The sequence below is a fragment of the Phymastichus coffea genome, unplaced genomic scaffold (assembly GCF_024137745.1).
Source record: "Phymastichus coffea isolate CEN01 unplaced genomic scaffold, Cenicafe_Pcof_1.1 PCOF00142, whole genome shotgun sequence".
In the NCBI taxonomy this organism is placed as follows: Eukaryota; Metazoa; Arthropoda; class Insecta; order Hymenoptera; family Eulophidae; genus Phymastichus; species Phymastichus coffea.
The window spans coordinates 160047-178759 of NW_026706953.1; the positions used below are offsets into that span (position 1 = coordinate 160047).

General features: G+C 39.8%; 4 protein-coding genes across 13 annotated transcripts; 1 reads left to right on the plus strand and 3 right to left on the minus strand.

The window, feature by feature from the left end:
- Positions 1 to 2280: 2280 nt before the first annotated feature.
- On the minus strand, positions 2281 to 2796 carry LOC131672098 (uncharacterized). Its single transcript, XM_058949057.1, has one exon. It carries the CDS (start codon positions 2794 to 2796, stop codon positions 2281 to 2283), a length of 516 nt encoding a protein of 171 aa, XP_058805040.1.
- Positions 2797 to 4462: 1666 nt separating this feature from the next.
- Positions 4463 to 7944, plus strand: LOC131672105 (carnitine O-acetyltransferase-like). Of its 7 annotated transcripts, none has more exons than XM_058949073.1 (12): positions 4463 to 4494; positions 5217 to 5303; positions 5383 to 5513; positions 5580 to 5715; positions 5785 to 5957; positions 6025 to 6178; positions 6242 to 6395; positions 6468 to 6655; positions 6724 to 6824; positions 6886 to 7008; positions 7075 to 7396; positions 7471 to 7944. In XM_058949073.1, exons 2-12 carry the CDS (start codon positions 5259 to 5261, stop codon positions 7804 to 7806), a joined length of 1863 nt encoding a protein of 620 aa, XP_058805056.1. In that variant the 5' UTR covers positions 4463 to 4494; positions 5217 to 5258; the 3' UTR covers positions 7807 to 7944. The 7 variants fall into 7 exon arrangements, with proteins under 7 accessions (XP_058805056.1, XP_058805053.1, XP_058805055.1 ...); XM_058949070.1 differs by lacking the exon at positions 4463 to 4494 and adding an exon at positions 4727 to 4794; XM_058949072.1 differs by lacking the exon at positions 4463 to 4494 and adding an exon at positions 4756 to 4864.
- Positions 7945 to 8032: 88 nt separating this feature from the next.
- Positions 8033 to 11363, minus strand: LOC131672107 (GDP-fucose protein O-fucosyltransferase 1). Of its 4 annotated transcripts, none has more exons than XM_058949079.1 (7): positions 11000 to 11363; positions 9605 to 10781; positions 9417 to 9532; positions 9166 to 9289; positions 8727 to 9091; positions 8429 to 8665; positions 8033 to 8349 (listed from the first exon to the last, which is right to left on the minus strand). In XM_058949079.1, exons 2-7 carry the CDS (start codon positions 9711 to 9713, stop codon positions 8146 to 8148), a joined length of 1155 nt encoding a protein of 384 aa, XP_058805062.1. In that variant the 5' UTR covers positions 9714 to 10781; positions 11000 to 11363; the 3' UTR covers positions 8033 to 8145. The 4 variants fall into 4 exon arrangements, with proteins under 4 accessions (XP_058805062.1, XP_058805061.1, XP_058805058.1 ...); XM_058949078.1 differs by having other exon boundaries at positions 9605 to 9867; positions 10068 to 11363; XM_058949075.1 differs by having other exon boundaries at positions 9368 to 9532; positions 10068 to 11363.
- A 1546-nt stretch (positions 11364 to 12909) lies between these two features.
- LOC131672083 (small ribosomal subunit protein eS19-like) lies at positions 12910 to 14081 on the minus strand. The gene is made up of 3 exons (XM_058949025.1): positions 13893 to 14081; positions 13618 to 13688; positions 12910 to 13361 (listed from the first exon to the last, which is right to left on the minus strand). The coding sequence occupies exons 1-3, from the start codon at positions 14064 to 14066 to the stop codon at positions 12968 to 12970; spliced, it is 639 nt and encodes a 212-aa protein (XP_058805008.1). The 5' UTR covers positions 14067 to 14081; the 3' UTR covers positions 12910 to 12967.
- Positions 14082 to 18713: the final 4632 nt, after the last annotated feature.

The following is an 18713-nucleotide window of genomic DNA, read 5'->3' on the forward strand; positions in this document are numbered from 1 at the left end:
GCTGAGTCCAGATATGCCGGCTTTAAGACGTCGGTCGTGATTAACTTTTAGACGCCGTCGATCCTGACCATGTACACCTTCTCGTTAAGGCGTTTGATAATCTCGTGCGGACCGGAGTAGAGTTGCTCAAGGGTCTCCTGACCATCCCCACTTTTCGAAAGACATGCATGCAAGTGGCCAGATTCTTTAAGTAGAATGGTCGACGCGCCGAAAGGTCCGGTGCCGGTACTGGTCGAATGACCCCCATGAGTCTCTGTAGCCTGGCCACGAATGAGGAAGGATCCACAGGACAACTAGTGATGACGAAGAACTCCCCGGGGATGCGCAGTGATGCCCTATAAACCATCTCCGCCGGGGAGGCCTGTAGATCCTCCTGATAGCAGTTCCGTAGACCGAGGAGCAACAAAGGCAGGCTCTCGGGCCACGGAAACTGCGCATGGCAATCAACGCCGCCTTCCGCGTTCGGTGGAACCACTCGACCATGTCATTTGTCTTGGGATGGTACGGCGTTATTCGCACCCTCTACGCCCCGATCAACCTCGCAGGGCTGCGAACAGGGCCGACTCAAACTTAGTGCCCTGATCGGACGTGATGGTAAGGGGGCATCCCCGATCAGCGATCCAATGATTGAGCAATGTCCTAACCACTGTTTGTGCCCGAACATTCGCCAGCGACACCGCGACCGGCCACCTGGTGAAGCGGTCTAGAATGGTCAGGCAGTAGACTCCGCCAGACTCCGACCTGAGGCTTGATGATGATTTCCACATACAGGTGTTCTAATCGGCCGTCTGGCTCCTGGAAGCGCGACAGCGCGGCACGGTTATAGTGGTGGATCTTCGGCCTCTAACATGCCTCACAGCCATGTGCCCAGCGTTCTACGTCCTTGCGCATGCCCGGCCACACGTAACGCTCCGTGACGGTGCGGACGGTCGCGCGTATGCTCGAATGCGCCGGGTCATGGGTCGCGTCAAACGCCGCTTGCCGCAGCGACCCCGGCAAATAAGGCCACACAATTCGGTTGGCGATATTACAGGCTACACGGCGTCCGTCCAAATCATAGTGGTGGAGGTTGAGCGCGCCGGCCTCCAGGAGCCTTAGCAGCTCCCCGTCCGCTAATTGCGCCTCGCTGATCACCTCTGGTCCCAGCGGCGAGGGTATGCTCACCGTCACGCATTGCGGTGTCCCTGCGGGGCCCGGTGGGCCAGCAAATTCTACGGAGTCGTCGTTCCTTGAGAGGGCATCGGCGATAAGGTTGTCCGCACCCTTTATGTGCTGGAATTCCACGTTGTCCTGCAGTACGTAATCCAGGTGACGCTGTTGCCTCGGTGGAGTTTTGTCGGAGGTCAGTCAGCACCGATAAACGCGCGCCCCTCCAGGATACGGCGGAAGTGGCGTATGGTCTCATAGACACCCAGCAACTCACGGTCGTAGGTGCTGTAGCGACATTCCGTTGGTGAGAGCTTCCTCGAGAAGAAACTCACGAGCTGCCAGGTACCATCAACCTGTTACTGAAGAGCCGTGCCTACGGCCAGATCAGAAGCGTCCGTAACCAGCGCCAGTCGTGCAATCGGCTCGATGAAAGAGGCCGCCACTGCCTGCACCAGGCTACCACGAATCGCTCGAAACGCCGCATCAGACCACGCTGACCACAGGAGAGGACGACAGCTCTTCCGCGCGCCCCCTTGAGTATCTCGTTGAGCGGCGCCTGGGCCTCCGCGGTGTGGGGAAGGCAGCACCCGTAAAAGTTGACCATGCCGAGGAAGCGCCGCAGGCTACGCGCCGTATATTGGGCCGTGGAAAGTTCGTGATTGCTGCAATCCTCCGTGCGGACGGCCGGAAGCCCTCCTCCGAGACGTCGTAGCCGAGGATTACTATCTGCCGCCGACCAATCTGACATTTGGGGAGCTTGATCGTGAGACCAGCCTCCCGTAGTCGACCCAGGAGAGCGCACAGGTGTCGCCGGTGCTTCTCCGCCGAAGAGGACTTTACCAGGATGTCGTCCAAGTAATTGCGGATAAATGGCAAGTCGCGTAAAAGGCTGTCCATGTAGTGCTGGAACATCTGGGATGCGTTGCGAAGGCCCAACGGCATCCGCATGAACTCGAACAGCCCGAAGGGGGTGGTCGTCGCTGCCTTCTCCACATCCTCAATCACCATGAGCACCTGATAGTAGGCTTCCTGGAGGTCGATGACCGAAAAGATCGAATAGCCGCGCGTGTCCTCCAGCAAGTCCTCAATGACCGGTCGCGCGTAACGGTCAGGCAGCGTGACCGCGTTGAGTCACCGGTAATCTCCGGTCACCCGGCATCCTCCGCCAGGCTTGGCCACAATGTGTAGTAGGCTGGCCCATTGACTGAACGATGGGCGCATGGTTTCCCGCTGGAAAAGGCGGTCAAACGTCGCCCTGGCCGCAGTAAGTCGATCGCCAGCGAGATGGCGCTCGTGCACTGGTGGCCCCGCCACGTGGATATGATCGGCCACCTTCGCGCCGCACAGGGTGGCACTCTGATCACTGAGCTCTGATAAGTCGGCGAACTCGACTAGCAGCTGATCGTAGAGGCACTGATCGGTGCTGGTGGTTGATCCCTCGATGAGCGCGACCACGTGGATCGCGGTGCGGCGCGCCCGTGCCGTCGTGGAACAGCAGGTGGTACGGTAAATCAGATGTTTGTGGCGTAGGTCAAGCACCAGCTCCGTGTGCGCCAAAAAGTTGACCCCCACAATGGCTTCCGGCACGTCCGCAATGATGAAGGGCCAGGAGTATTCCCGTGTCAATCCCAGGTCGAGGCGCACCATACCTCGTTTGTATGGTCCGCAAAGGCGAACCGTTGGCCGCTATCAGGGTCAGAGGCTGTCGGTCGTGCCGACCCGGAACGAGAGAGCGGGACAGAAGTGAGATGACTGAGCCAGAGTCTATGAGCATCGGTCTCTTGGACGCCCGATAAACCACGTACAGACGCGTCTCCGTCTTTTTTCCCCTGCCGTCGATGGTCAACAACGGGCGGCGGCATTAACAGCTTCCCGGCTGGATCCCCGCCTCATAGCCGCATAACGGGCGACAGTTCTCTGCATTTTCGCCAAAATGGACGTGATAAATGCAGAGGTTGCTCTGGTTGGCAGACTGGTCTCTGGTGCGAGACCTGCTGCAGCCGCTCGGCCGGGTTCGGCCCGAGGCGACGCGGAGGTCCTCGAAGATTCGGCGCAACGCCTTTAGCTCTGCCCTAATCGGCTCCAGCGTAACGGAGTCGCACCCGGCGGCTGGCGCGGTTATAGTGGCTATTGACCCGGGCGCCGCACGTACCGCACAGATGTCGGGCACGGTGTCGATCAGCTCATCCGCCGTCTGTACCAGCTCGTCACGATCCGCCTTCTGCAGAAGTTTTAACATCTTAGAAGTGGTCGAGGGCAAAAGGTCAATTCATCTGGCCCGCAGGGCCTCATCCGTGATGCTATCCCCTGCCAGGGCCCGCATGTGGCGAAGCAGTTGCGCGTTCAAACAAGTTCATTCCCAAGCTTCTCAATTGGTATCATAAATGGGGTTTTAACCTAAATGAGACCAAATCCGAAGTAATCTTTTTCTCCCACCGCAATATCCCCCCGAAAAACTTGGTCGTTGGCGGCCACCAAATCCATTGGAGCAACTCTGCGAAATACCTGGGTGTGGTCTTCGACAGAAAACTCTCTTGGAACCCACAAACAACTGCTGTACGAAACAAAGTTCACGAAGCCTTCGCCTCTCTAAAACCCTTCTTCAACAATAAAAATATCTCCCAACAAACCAAAATACGTGCCTTAAACGCAATTATCCGCAGCATTGGTACCTACGCCATCCCCGTCTGGGGAACCTCCTCCTCCTTAAACAAACTAAGCGGTACCTACATGCGCATCATGCGCAATGCCCTAAACATCCCCTGGTACATCAGAAATGCCCAGATTCTGAAAGAAATCGGACTCCCCTCCCTTTCAACAGCAGCGACCCTATACGCCTCTAATCTTCGAGATTCAGTCATCTCCCACCCAAACCCTTCCATCAATTGCCTATCCACCTGCAAAAGCAATCCCAAGGACAAAGTCCCAAGACCCTTATCCCATCCCCCCAACCTCACCCATAACTACTCCAGTTACTCTAGCTTCGCCTCTGCGCACTGCACCTCTACTCCCCTAGAGGTCTCAATTTCTCCCTCCTCGCCAATCTTACATCTATGGTTTAGAGCTCCAGGCCTCCAGGGCTGGTAACCATAAGGAGGGGTTTTAGTTGGTAGGCATCTCTCAACACCAAAAATTCATCTCGAATCCAACACTACCCTACTACCACCTAATGGGTGTCTTATGAAGATTTCCCTTCCTCACCGCTTCAAAAAAAATAAAAACCATTAGATCCACCCATAATAAATATGAAGAAGTTAAGGCTGCCCATCTAACAGTGGCTACCGTCAGGAACACCTCAGAAGAGGTTAGAAGTAGACCAGAGGAGCCCGGTGCAGTTTTTGGAGTGTATGCTTGAATAATTTCGTCTATTCGATAAATGATGTATAATCACCAACTATTGAGCTTATGACACTGTTTATCTTGTCAAACAATATATCAAATACTACAAATACTACAAGGAACTAAGTTTAATCAATGCGCTCTACAGAGGCTGCATTAAATCTAAATCGAAATCGAAATCCCGTTCCTTCTCGAGCAAGACTCTGAGACTATAGCGACCTCTGCATCGCGTTCACTCGCTGACTGCAACATATGTTTGGATATTATTGACATATTGATATTTGCCCGCACACAGTATAATTAAATGTATCATTTTTTATAATTTTAATAATTCAGCATAAAGAAAAAACTATTCGTTTACTCTTTTCTTTTAAAAGTATAAGATCAATAAAGTTGTATTTAGTTGCGCTTTCCATTACATTCTAACACATCTAATTGTTATGTCTACATAAGTCTTCGCGCTGCCAATTAGTAATTAAATATTCTCTTCTCTGTCTGACTTGATTTGAATTTTTCCCGAATTGTCAAGTCACTGTTGCTTCTATAATTAAAAAAAAAGGAACAAAATACATTATGCTAGTTTCCACATTGTGTAAAGTGGGTTAAAATAATAAATAAATAAGTCCTTTTTGTTGAATACTTATACTGTAATCTACATTGCTATCAAGAGATAAGGATCATTTAAGATAACAATGTGTAATCTTAATTTTATTTGTACATTTTTTTAGGAACAAATTCAAATCACATTTGTTACAAGAAAATAAGAAAATATGCATAAATTTGTATCAACTGTTTCTTACATTAATAAGCCTTTGGTATAGTTATTTTTTATACATCTTAATGTTATTTTTATTGATCTTAACAAATATGTCATATTTTATCTATTATTCAAAGGTTTACAATGGATGGAAAAATGTATTACGGCAACAGCAAACAATTAGTATAACTGATATTCAATTAAATCAATATCCTCTTCCAAAACAGCCTGTTCCTGATTTTTACAAAACAGCTGAATTGTATTTGAAGTAAGTATTATATAACAAATTACTTATTTTTGATTTCTTATTTTTATTCAATTAGCTATGTTTCAGGTCTGTACAGCCACTTCTTAGTAAGGCAGAATATGAAAATACTAAAACAGCTGTGACTGATCTTCTGAAAAAAGATAGTGTTGGTCAACAACTTTATCACAAGTTACAACAGAAATATGAAAACACAGAAAATTGGGTAAATTACACTTTGTTTTCATAAACATTCAAGCAATATTTGATTATTCATATAATGATGATTTTGTAGATGAGTGAATGGTGGCTTGAAGCAGCTTATTTGGGCTATAGATATCCTGTAATTGTGCATTCTAGTCCAGGAACAGTTAGCCCCTTGCAAAAATTCAATTCTTCCAATGATGTTTATAGATGTGCAGCATATGTCATTAATGCTGTTTGCAACTATGACGATATGATAAAGAGGTTAATATTTTGTCAAATGAGTTTCCAATTTCTGTGTAATCAAATATTATTTTAATTTCCTTTTTAGTGGTAAGATTAAACAAGAAATGATGAAAAATATACCATTAGATATGCAACCTTATATGATGATTTTGGGAACTCATAGACAACCTAACAAAGGAGTGGATAAACTATTATACAATGATAATGCCAATCACGTTATAGTAATCAGTAATAATCATGTAAGTTAATATGCAGTAATTCAATTACAATATTGTCTAAAATAGACAAACAATTTATTTCAGTTTTTTAAAATACCATTGTCTAACTCAAGTGAAGAACAACTGGCAACATGTATAAAAGATATAGTTGAACGATCACAAACTCCTGGGAAACCAATAGGTATTTTAACAGGAAACGATAGAGATACATGGGCTGAAGATCATGAAAATTTAAAAAGTATACACAAATAGAAAATTCATTAATTAAACCTTATCAATTTCAATTATTATTAAATTAATTTGATTTTAGACCTTGGCTTGAATAGTGCAATTTTAAAAGATATAGAAACAGCTTTATTTGTACTTTGTTTGGATAAATCATTGCCTAGAGATTTGTTTGTCAATAGAAATACTGAATCTGTATATGCATTGGAAAGTTTGACAGGATGTAGTTCTGCTGTAAATGCTGGAAATAGATGGCATGATAAAACTGTTCAAGTTAGTTGAAAATAACTTGAAAATAATCTAGATTTTTTAATATTTAAGTTTGAAATTCTAACGTTTAGTTTATAGTGTCAGCTGATGGGTTTATTGGTATACAATATGAACATAGTCCTTGTGAAGGTCTACCTATTTCAGTATTACACGATCATGTATTAAATTACATGTAAGTGAAAGAAACTAAGGAAAATTTGTTTTTTAACTAATAACATTGATACAATTTACAGAAAAAATAAGCAAGATGAAAAATTTAATATTTCTACAAACTTTGTAAAGGCTGAACATTTATCTTTTGAAATAGATAAATCATTGGAAATATCCATGGAAAAAGCAAAAACATCTGTAGATAAGTGAGTGTGAAAGCATTTTTCAAGAATAACATGGACAAATTATAATAATGAATCTTTCTTATACAGACTATCTCAAGACATTGATATGGAATGTTTCATATTTGATGATTTTGGAGCAAATGAAATTAAAAAAAATAAGTTAAGTCCAGATAGCTTTATTCAAATTGCAATGCAATTAACATATTATAAACTTCACAATAAACCTCCAGCACACTATGAATCTGCTGCTTTACGTCGATTTAAAAATGCAAGAACTGAGTGTATCAGATCAACATGTAGTGAATCAGTTAGTTTTGCAAAATTGATGACGAAAAATGATGAGCCAGAAAATGCTAAAAAAGCAGCAATGTTAGCAGCTATTAATGCTCATAAAAAACTTGCAAATGAAGTAAATGTTACACTTGAGAATTGAATGTTCACTTATGTTAATATTTACTTTTTAACATATATTAATATTTTCAGGCAACATTGGGACAAGGAGTAGATCGCTTATTTTTTGGATTAAAAATGATGGCACGAGATGAAAAAATTGATCTGCCTAAGTTTTTCTCAGATGTTGGTTACAAGAAAAGTACCTACTTTACCTTAACATCTAGTCAAGTTGCTTTCAAAACAGCATCTTTTATGTGCTATGGTCCAGTAGTCCCAGATGGCTATGGGTGTTGTTACAATCCTCGAACAGACAACATACTGTTTGCTTGTTCTTCCTTTAAAAGTTGTTCCACCACTTCATCTAAAAATTTTGCTGATACACTAAAGCAGTCTTTGTGCATTATGAAAAAACTTGCTGAATTATGATGTAATAATTTAAAAAATTGTTTTTTATAAAATTTATACATATTTATCATATTATATAGCATTTAATGGATTTTTTATACTCTTATAAAAAGAAAATTTGGAATAAATTTATACGAAATGTTATATAAATATTTATAATATTAAAAGGATGCAGTTAATAATTAATTGAAACTTTTATATAATATAAACTTTTATTATAAAATTAAAGTTCTATAAAAAGAAAAACTGGTTGAATTGATCAATTATAAGTAAAAATTGCCACAGAGTGGAAAGTCTTTTAAGTTTTGAGTTAAACAGCGCATATAAAACATGTCACTGCTAATTAGTTAACTAAACTTCTTAAAATTCTTCATGCACTGTGGAAGATGCAGTTTTTTCTGGTGGAAAACCTAAAAAATATGTAGGATACCCTTTTACTTCTCTTTCTCGTGCTACAAAAGCCGAAAAGGAGGAAATACAATTTCCAATAAAATAGTTAGCTCTTCCAAGTATAACTAAATCTAGATGAGGTGAAATATCTTCCACTTGCCTAAATACTTTGACCTAATAGAAAAATGATATAATAATATTTTAAGTGAATTGATTATTTCATTTGAATTGTAATCAAAGATTTTTAACTCACATCCACCCTCTCTAAAGCTTTTGTTAGTTCTGGAATATAATAGTTATTATCTGATGCAATAAAAACTGATTTCACATCTTTACCATTACGAATAACTCGTTTTATATGGCGAACAATCAATTCAAAAGAAGGTAAACACATAGCATGAGTTGCTTTGCCTCTTTCATTCCTATACCCTAAGCATTGTGGAGCAGCAAATAAATTTGGAGAACTAGAAATAAATTCACATGCTCTTTCCTAAAAAAATTAGAAAATTGAAATATTGTAAGAACATGTATATGACATAACAACCATTTACCCAGTCTATTCCATTTCGTAGATGTATTCCAATAAATGCTCCAGGTGGAAAAGTATTTTTTATAAATGATTTAGCTTTATTCATCATAATATCATTCCAGATTAAATATTTTTGAAGTTTTTTGTTTTCTATTTGAATAGGAAAACTGGCTGGTGCTCCAGTAAATGCTAACACTGGCCATTTTGCTGAAGTATATTTTTGTCGCCATTGGAAAGCCATATCAGTATGATGCACATCAAAATGCAATGGCCCATAAAATTCTGAACCTACAAAATCTATGTTGAATGTATCCCAAAATGGGCCAAAAGGATTACCATCTTTAGCATTACATGAATCTGTACTCCCTCTCCCTTTATAACAAAAAGCTAAACAAAATATTTGTTTTATTAAAATAATTCAATGTTATTTTAAAGTATAGTTCAAATTTAAAATTATTAACCAATTCTTTTTGAGGGAGGCCAATGTACTGGAGCTACATCTTTCATAAAATTTTCCATTAAAATTGCTCTGTGATAATTTAATACTTGAGAAATATTAAAATAAGTGTCAAAAGGAACTTGTATCTGTAAAGTTAAATAAGTATTTATAATTTATACAAAAAATGAAAATTAATATAAAAGTTACTTAAAAATTGAACTAACTATTTTCATTTCCACTAGTATTAAAATTTTTAATCAAAGATTGCATTACCGATCTAATTTCTCCAATTCTATATTCAACCCATGGTGGTAAAACTAATGTTCGATTTAAGGCTTTGGCAAATCCTAAAGCTCCTAGAAAGTGATCAGCCTGGTTTCCAAATCGTCCTTGAATTAACATTTTAAAATAATATGAATAACGCAATAATTGTTCTGTTATTTTAAAATAAATCAATTTACCCATGCAAGGACAGTAAGCAATGTAACCATTTATGTCAAATTGTTCTATTTCACCAAATATAGTTTTGACCATACTCACAAAGAAATAAAAACTCACAAACTTTACCATGTCGATGGTACTTTATTAAAATAATAGATGACAATAATTCAAACTCTGATGTAAACTAATTCTTGACACCCCGTATGTTAAACGGTAAATTTTTATTTCGATTAACAATTCCCTATACCTACGCTAAGCAAATTCAAACCTCACCTACCCCAACCTGCAAATAATGGTTAAGGTGACAAAAAATACTATTCAATATATCTTTAATTGAACTCTCTAAATATGCTTCTGATTTTAACTGTACGATCTAATTATTACAGAAAAATTTTTAAATTAATGGTCGTTTCTTGTTTCTTTGCAACTACGAAAATTTTAGAGATAATCAATATTTTTTAAAATGCAACAGAAAAACTGCACCTTAGCTGATCTTAATTGCACCCTTCTTACTTTTTCGAAATTATCGTAAATAGTAAGTAACAATCTAACTTTCCGATTTGTTGTTCAGTTTCGCTGTAGCATGGTCTTTTGTTATTTGGAATAACTAGCACTCCACATATAAATGTAAATACTATTTTATTTATAATCCACACACTACAAAGCTTAAATATAATTAACGCTGACAGCGGTAAAAAAACTACGAAAACAAGAGGAATGCCGATGATTAAACTACACCGCTTTGGTGTCTCGATAGCTGTGGATGATAAACATGATGGTTTGTTCGTCCAGACTGTGGCGCTACGCGGTAGTATTGTTGAGCATCGCGAGGCAAGGGCGAGGGGTCATAACGCTGGGTCATAGGTTCTGTTTTTAGTAAAAACTAAGGAACGGAAAAAATAATTCGATGAGGTAGACTGCGTGCGAATTTTAGAATTTACTATTTGTTCAACAAAGAAAAACGACTTCGTAATTTTGACAATTACGTAGCACGAGTGGAAGTACAGAAAAGAAAAGGTGCCACGTCGGGCAATCGAATTAGCGTCGCATGCAGGAACCAAAATTTAATCAGCGGCATCCGGAAGCAGAAAGAGTGAGTCATCACGCAGATCAGTAGCAGTTGAAAACTTGATTCCCCTCCGGCGCTTCAGCACCATCACCGCTGCTCCCCGCTGCCTAGCAGTCTGGACATCAACGCTGTTGACGGCGCATTTGATTAATTATTTTTTTTATATATTCAGTTACAAATGAAATTGTAAAGTTTAAAGGATTTTAAATAATATTTTTAATGAAATGAACATATTTATATGACTATTGCTGCGGGTAGACAATGGACAGGAGTCCCCCGCAGCGCTCCCGGCACCGGCTCAGAAGAAGAGAGCCCCGGGAGCTACTGGTACTGGGCCGATGCTCACGGTCCATGTAGACGGGCGTATGGCTCCTGACACCACAATCGTGGTCAGGTCGCAGGATGGACGTGCGACCGCCACGGCGAGAAACGTCACCATCACCGCCTCCCAAGGAGTCGACGCCCAGCACTCCCCTCGGTTTACTGAGCAGGCCACACGAGATCGGGAGGCTGCTTAATCCCGATCGTAGCAGAGGGGCTGCTACATATGTGGGGAGCCCGGGATGACCAACTCCTAGCGGTGCCCGAAGAAAGCTACACACTGGCGCTACCCGAAATATTGAGCGCCAGGTGTAGCCAAAAGATGATGTAGGCCCTGGAAGGCTAATAAAGTAGCTATAATAAAGAAGGGAAGTTTAAATTCATTTGGTTCCTTTCCTTCTTTTCTTTTCAGGTTCCTGATGGCAGCGAATCGCGGGTATTCGTCCTGCCCGGGTAGTCAGGACTTGGAGGGGGCTGCAGCGGTAGTCGATTCAATTAATCGATCCGTTCGCGATTCTATTACTCGCGAGTTAGTTCGAACGATTAAGAGAGAGAGGGGGCGCGCGAGAGTTTGAAAGTAGGCAGTTAAGCTTCAGCTGCTATCGCGAATATACCGCCTAAATTTTTGCACTGTGTTTCGCCGGCGTTAAAAGATTAAGTTTCCTGGGACTACTCTGATACGTGCGTGCGTGAGTTGCAAGGAAGCAGTAATAGCAGCATTTTGATAGCAGCAGCATTTTTGGTAGCAGCAGCAGTATTGCAGATAGCAACAGATTCGAGAGCGAGTCAGCCAGCTGATTAATCCGAGGAGCGAATTTCTTCGCTTCAACAATTACGACTGATTACCATAATTGCACCGCAGGGTAGGTGCACCTCCCTTTATTATTGCGCGACAAAATACGTTCGAAAGTATTTTGTCAACCGCGAACTTGAACTTTTTGTATTCGCGCCGAGCGTTAGTTTTCGCGACAAATTTCGAATTCTCTCTCTCTCTCTCTCACCGAATATTAATAATTAATTGAAAATCCTATTCGCGTGCGTTAGTCTTTCGGCCCATAAAAGACTGTAGTTTTTATTGATTAAACTTAGTTAATTTTATTCACCGCTTACGTCATTTCGTTTCCTATTAGCTTAACCGATTTATAAAGGCTTAAATTTTAATCCGATTTCATCTAGGGGATTAACTGGATTAGGCATAGTCAGTCACACCTAAGATAGATCGAGTGTCACAAATCAAGTGTCTTAAGTTGAGTTCAACTCAGTTGGAAAGAAGACACTGAAACGAAATCATCTGACGTAAAGGCGAATACACGTACAACTATACGTGTTTAACGGAGCGGCGATTAACTTTGCATCGTGGGAGTTTGTGCATAGTACATTACGATACAAGTGCGGGAAAGTAGATTCTATCTCGCTTCGCTCGGGCGTAAACGCTACACGAAACGAGAAACTCTTTCCCGAACATGTGCCGTACCGTATTTTTTTATACGTGTGGACAGTGCGATTTTCAATGCCCGTTTTTTGCCGAGCGTGCGGGAAAAACGCACTTTCCGCACGGAGTGTCGAAATAGTACATTACGATACAAGTGCGGGAAAGTAGATTCTGGTCTCGTGTGGCGTTTACACCCGAGCGAAGCGAGGGTGGAAGGGGACACGAGACGAGAAACTCTTTCCCGAACATGTGCCGTACCGTATTTTTTGATACGACGTGTGGAAAGTGCGATTTTCAACGCACGTTTTCTGCCGAGCGTGCGGGAAAGACGCACTTTGCGCACGGAGTGTCGAAAAATAAATTTCTCATTTTTACTAGACAACCACTCCGTTACACTATATATTATTTTGTAAAATTTTTTTAAGCTATAACTAATGTATATTAATTGTACTTGCTTAAAATTATAGTTGTCAATGTATTTTAATAAAATTAAACAAAATGACTTACTGTTGAAAATACAACCAAGGAATTGATTTTTATATTTTTATTATATAAGATGTTTCACAGAACTAAAGTCTCTTGTAATTTCAGTTGTTTTTTGCTCTTAGCTTTGACCTGAGCAGCAATTCGGTCAAGATCTCTTCTGCCTTGGCTGGTCAACTTACGGCCACCAGTGGGGGTTTTCTCAATCAATTTGAGTTGTTCCAAACTCTGGAGTGCTTTACGGGCAACTCCTCCTGCTGATCTACAGAAATGGCTGGGGTGAGTGCCATTGCGTTTGCGACCTCCAAAAATTTTCGTGACAGCTCCAACACCAATTGGACTACGAATGTAAATATGTCGGACAAGGGCTGCACATCTAATGTAGTACCAGTCAGGATCATAAGGAGCTAGTTCCTTGAACTTAGCAGACTTTATAATATCAACCCACTCCGGAACCTTCATCTTGCCAGTCCTGGAAATAAATTCATTTTTAATTCAACTATCTCTTGATTACCCTTTATAATGATAGCTACTTGACTAGCTATCACTGCTTTCATAAACTAAAACAAAAATAATGTAATATAAAACAGGAAAAGTTAATGGATTACTAGAAATCTTAAAAATCTGGCGAGAGTTTCACAACTTCATTTGTTACAATTATTTGGATGTACAATAGTAGTTAGTTACATGCGAATGAGGTTAGGCACGAAAGAAAATTAAAAACTTACTTTTTCAAGAAAGCAGAAAATGCTTTGACAAATTTGTGCTGATCAACATCTTTCAAGGTGACAGACGGCATCTAAAAAATGCAAAAATGTTGTTAACAAATTAAATCTAAGTAACACCAAATATAACAAAACCACGTGAATAGATAGCTCATAAGTAAAAATCGTGTAGTAAATCCTTCAAAATTTTTTTATTTTTGTGAAACGCATAATAGATGTTTGGCTCTTAAACTAATGAAATAACTTGAGACATGTAACAAGTTTTTGTTGAAAATTACATTTGATAGCAACAAAACTGTCAGCAATACGGCGCCAAGGACTTGTGAAACAGAAAAGGCTAGATAGCAAGTAACCGCGAACCGAGCTACTACATGGTACAAGGTTCGCGGTTTAACGATCAGTCCTACCACTACCAGTTTCGACCATGACTTGTACTTGTAGACATATCTCATAGATGGCGATAATATATAGATTTTCATCTATAAGTTGTATTTTTATTTATTTCTATCTTATTCCTCTTGTTAGGTAGAAAGGAAAAAGGAAAAAAGAAAGAATTATAAGAAAATTGGTAGAGAAGAATTGAATGGAATAGGAGTTGGATAAATAAATAATTGGAGATAAGAATGGACATAAAAATCGCTGAAACAAATAAGTGAAATCATTAAATAGAAGCATTAATTGATTAAGTAAGTAAATTGCATACTTTGAGAAAATTAGTTAACTAGTTAGCAATCTTGTTGTTGGAAATCTTCAAAATGTTGATAATATTATAAGGAGAAGGGCATTTTGATATTTTAATCTTTAAAAATCAAATCTCAGACAAGACTATAAAATATGATCAAATAATGTAGGCACAAGTAAAATGTTATATTCACATGCGTATTTATGCAAATATAATTTGTTAATAATTAATCTACAATTCTACTGTAGGATTTTGAATTTTGTACTATCCATAATAATAAAGAGAAATTTATTTGATTTTGAAAAAAATAACTTACTTATTATTAATATGACTATGAATTTACGCATTTTTTACATTCTTATAATAAAATCTAATAAGTTTACTATTTTTCGGATTATTTAATCTACTAATTGTCTGTCGAGAGTTGAAGAGAAAACGAGCTTCAAAGCGGCGTTCCGCAGTGGACCAGGCTTCAGTGGCTTCAGCGGCATACTCGGCAGCTTTCGCTGCTTGTTCGAATTCGGCGATAGCTCAATATCTGCGAGATTCTGTCTTTAAAGGAAGTGAGTAAAATGCATTCTGTTATTATCACAGAAGTATTCAGCAATAGGATTAAGTTGAGTGTGTAATCTTCAAATTGAGTATTTACGATATCTTCATTGATGTGTGTTTATTCTCATCACTGGTGAGTGTAATCGAGAGTTGAGTTTGACTATAATCTAAACCATTCATCTTCCATGCCCACTGAAGTCGGTGAAAGATGGTTTACCATACTTAGATTGTTGCCGACCTTTGTTATCTCTACTCTCGTTATTGGTATCTCGATGGTTAGGGTTCACGCAGAACAAGTCATTCGAGATTCATGGTTCTCAGACGCATTGAGGTGGGTGTACTGCGTATCTTCGCATCGATCACGGTGATAGCACTTACTCTGATTCACTTATAGCCACGAAAACTAAAGTAGTACCTGTTAAAACCACGAATATTCTGAACCTTCGATTTCTCGGTGCCGTGCTCTTAGTTATAAGCATGTCTGTTACTCATAGAAATTAGATTTACTCACAAAAATGCGCCAGTCCGCTTATGGTCGGATAGTCATATCGCGTTCATATGACTCAAAAAGCATCTGTGCCACTGAAAGACATAAATCTAATCGTGTATCGCTAATCCAGACGGATTTACCCGCCGCTACGTGAACCCACTTTCCAACAAAGGACAATTCGACTGATTTATAGCCTCTCGAAGTATTACCCCTACCGAATTGAAAGCTCTCGACTTGTGGTGGCATGGACCATCCTAGCTCTCTTCTCATTCTCAAAACTGATCTCATCCGCTAAAACCCGTGCAGGTCTTGCACTGTACGCCGGCAAGCAATGAGTCGGCAATCCTGTTCCTCGCGACCGTCTGATGCTTGCGACCATTTCTGCAATTCCGGTATCATTCCCGATGAAGAAACATCCGCAATATCAGAAAATCGTTTTGACCGCTTTTATGCTCCTGCGGTGTATTTGCGACCAGTTTTGGAAACGCTGGACCAACGAATACGTGCCTCAACTACAAGAAAAGGCTAAGTGGCAGCATGCGATTCCAAATTTTGGCTTTGGACAGTGGATTCTGTTAAAGGATGAGAGCTACCCTGCACCAAAGTGGCCTCTCGGACGCGTGGTCGACATGCACTCAGGCCCCAACAATCTTGTCCGCGTAGTAATCGTAAAAACGGTACTTTGACTATCTGGTGCCGTTAAACCTGGATCAACGTGAAAACAACGTAGGCAAGACTAAACGAGGGAAATTACGTGCGTAACATCTCAGTGGGTAGATGTTCGTCCAACGGACGAAGGCAGGCGAAATGTTCGCAGAATAGCGCTCCAGGAGGGAAAAAGGGAGGATGAAAAGACAATAAGTTTCTTTTAATCAGGTTGATCAACATGGTTCGCTGCCTTCTTTGGCATGGGAAAATTTCGATACGTGGTCGGTAATCATGATTCGTTTGATATGTTCGAGACGAGACTGGGGGAAATCCGGCATATGCCGCACTTATGTAATGGTTGCACGGCATTATAAAGGTGAGAAATAAAGAACGGCCATCGGCTCTCAGATAGAATCGAGGGCCAAAATACGTTCGACGTCCTCTCACGGCCTCACTGCGTTATTTAAACGGTCCGTTGAGTCAATCAGCACTTCAAGATCGTCTTGGTTGGTTGTTTTCAAAGGTTTTGTCTCCCTCTCGCTCTGTAGTCCAGGAAAATGTTAATAAAGCCCATGAGAATTACGGCGAGCCTTCCTGATTCGACCTCTGCTCAACTTTTTGTAAGGAGACTTGTCTAGGAGTTTGGACGCGGACGGTTTCCACCTGGCGGCCGCAACATGGATTCGAACTTCCCGCCACACTCGTGCGAGCTCCAAGTTGTTATATTGGCAGGCTCATCTCATACTGCAATACACACACATTGCCTTATACAGTCTCCATGGCCATGATGCATAAAAATACGCCATACTAAAACGCGCGTAGTTTAAACTTAAGCTATTAATATAAAGTATAAAAAATAATATATATTATATAAAGCGAGGAACATTACTTTTTTTAGGTCAAATTTTACAGTTAATGTTATCGATAAATTTCACTATACAATATTATTGCGGAATAAACTTCTGTTCAAAGATGAATGATTATATCTAATTCTATTAATGGAAATTGTAGCTTTGCTTGACAAGTCTAATTTAAAAAACCAAAGTTTGTTACTAGTATGACAGAAATTCTTAAAGAAAAAGGTACCTTTGGTATAACTTAAATTCCTGATAATACTGTCATTGTCGTTTTTGCAGACTTTCTTAGGAATGCTCAAGTAATCAGACATTGGAATAGATTTATTGACTAACTGACTTTACCTGGCTGCTGATTTAGCCTTGAGATCAACTTTTTCATTGCCATGAATACGCATATGGGCAGGAATCCAGACCAATTTAATATACGTTTTTTTACTTAGCTTGTGCTAACTTACTAAGTTCTACTATTAGTATTGATTCGCATGCGTTTGACTTCAACGCTGTAAGGGCGATCTTTGATTTCAAAAAAATTAAATAATTGCTTTTTCAATAATCCTATCTACAGCCATCAATAAAGCATTGCATTTCGCCGTAAAAACGGAAGCTGAGTCCAAAATTGTATATTCCAAACATAGCTCTTGACATTTACTCCAAGAAGCAAACCCAAGAAAAAGTAAACACATATGTAGCGTCACAGTATTCACGAAATAAGCTATTAAATGGGTTATTAGGGAAATCACTACTGTTGATTCTTTTACCATTTACAAACAAGATGAAAAGAATATATAGAATATATAAAAGATCTTTAAAATCATTAAGATAATTTATGTGTTTGTCAGAACTAATCATAGCATCTTTAAGGTACCATGTTTTCAGAAAGTATTCAATCACAAGCGAACCTGAAAAATTGTTGGTAAATGTATAATTACCACTTATTTGGATAATATCATCCAGATTATTTATAGTGAAATTTTGATTCAAAGCCTTACGTTTTAGAACATATTTATAGCAGTTTAACTTAAATCTATACTGTAAATAAGGAATTTTCAAATCCAGTAAACATAACGTTCATCGGAGTACTGTTTCTGTACCCCATTGCGATTCTAATAACCGCATTTTGTATTTTTTGCAGTCAATCAATATACTTATCATTGCACGGGGAAAAGATAAATACACCGTATTTAATCTTAGATCGAATTAAAGCAACAAAGAAGAAGTAAAGATCTAGAATCAGTGCCGCATCAGGTTGAATGTAAAAAACTAAGAATTTTCAATTTAAATAAACAACGATTCGCTAATTTTTTTGTGTGAGTTCTAATTGAGACAGCGAACCAAAATCAGTCTTAAAATTTTAACTTCTTCTGATAATGCAATATTAACTAATTACATAAAATTTGATAACTTTTCCCGATATAAATCGCATATAATGAAGGACTTAAAACACTCCTTTGGGAACATATCTATTATTCGCAATTTTTTCGACAAATTTTGTAAGTGTACAGAATGTGACCTTACCTTCAAAAATAACATTTTAATAAAGGTTATAATCATTCTTTTAGGTATGCCTAGTTCAATTGGATCGTTAATCACTATGTGGAGAAATACATTATAAGCATCTTTAATGTCTACGATAAGAACAGATACGGAGTCTTAAGCGAAGAAATTCTTTTGATAATCAGTAGTTAGAATACTTAAATTATCTATACACTATCCAAATGCTGATTTGACATTAATATTGTTCAATACACAATGAAGTTCATCAAGCGAAAAAGGTACTATTTAAAAGGTCAAATTCATCACACTTATTACATTACTCATTTAGATTGCTAAGGTTGGTAAGAACATTTGTACTTATTTGTTTAAGTCAGCT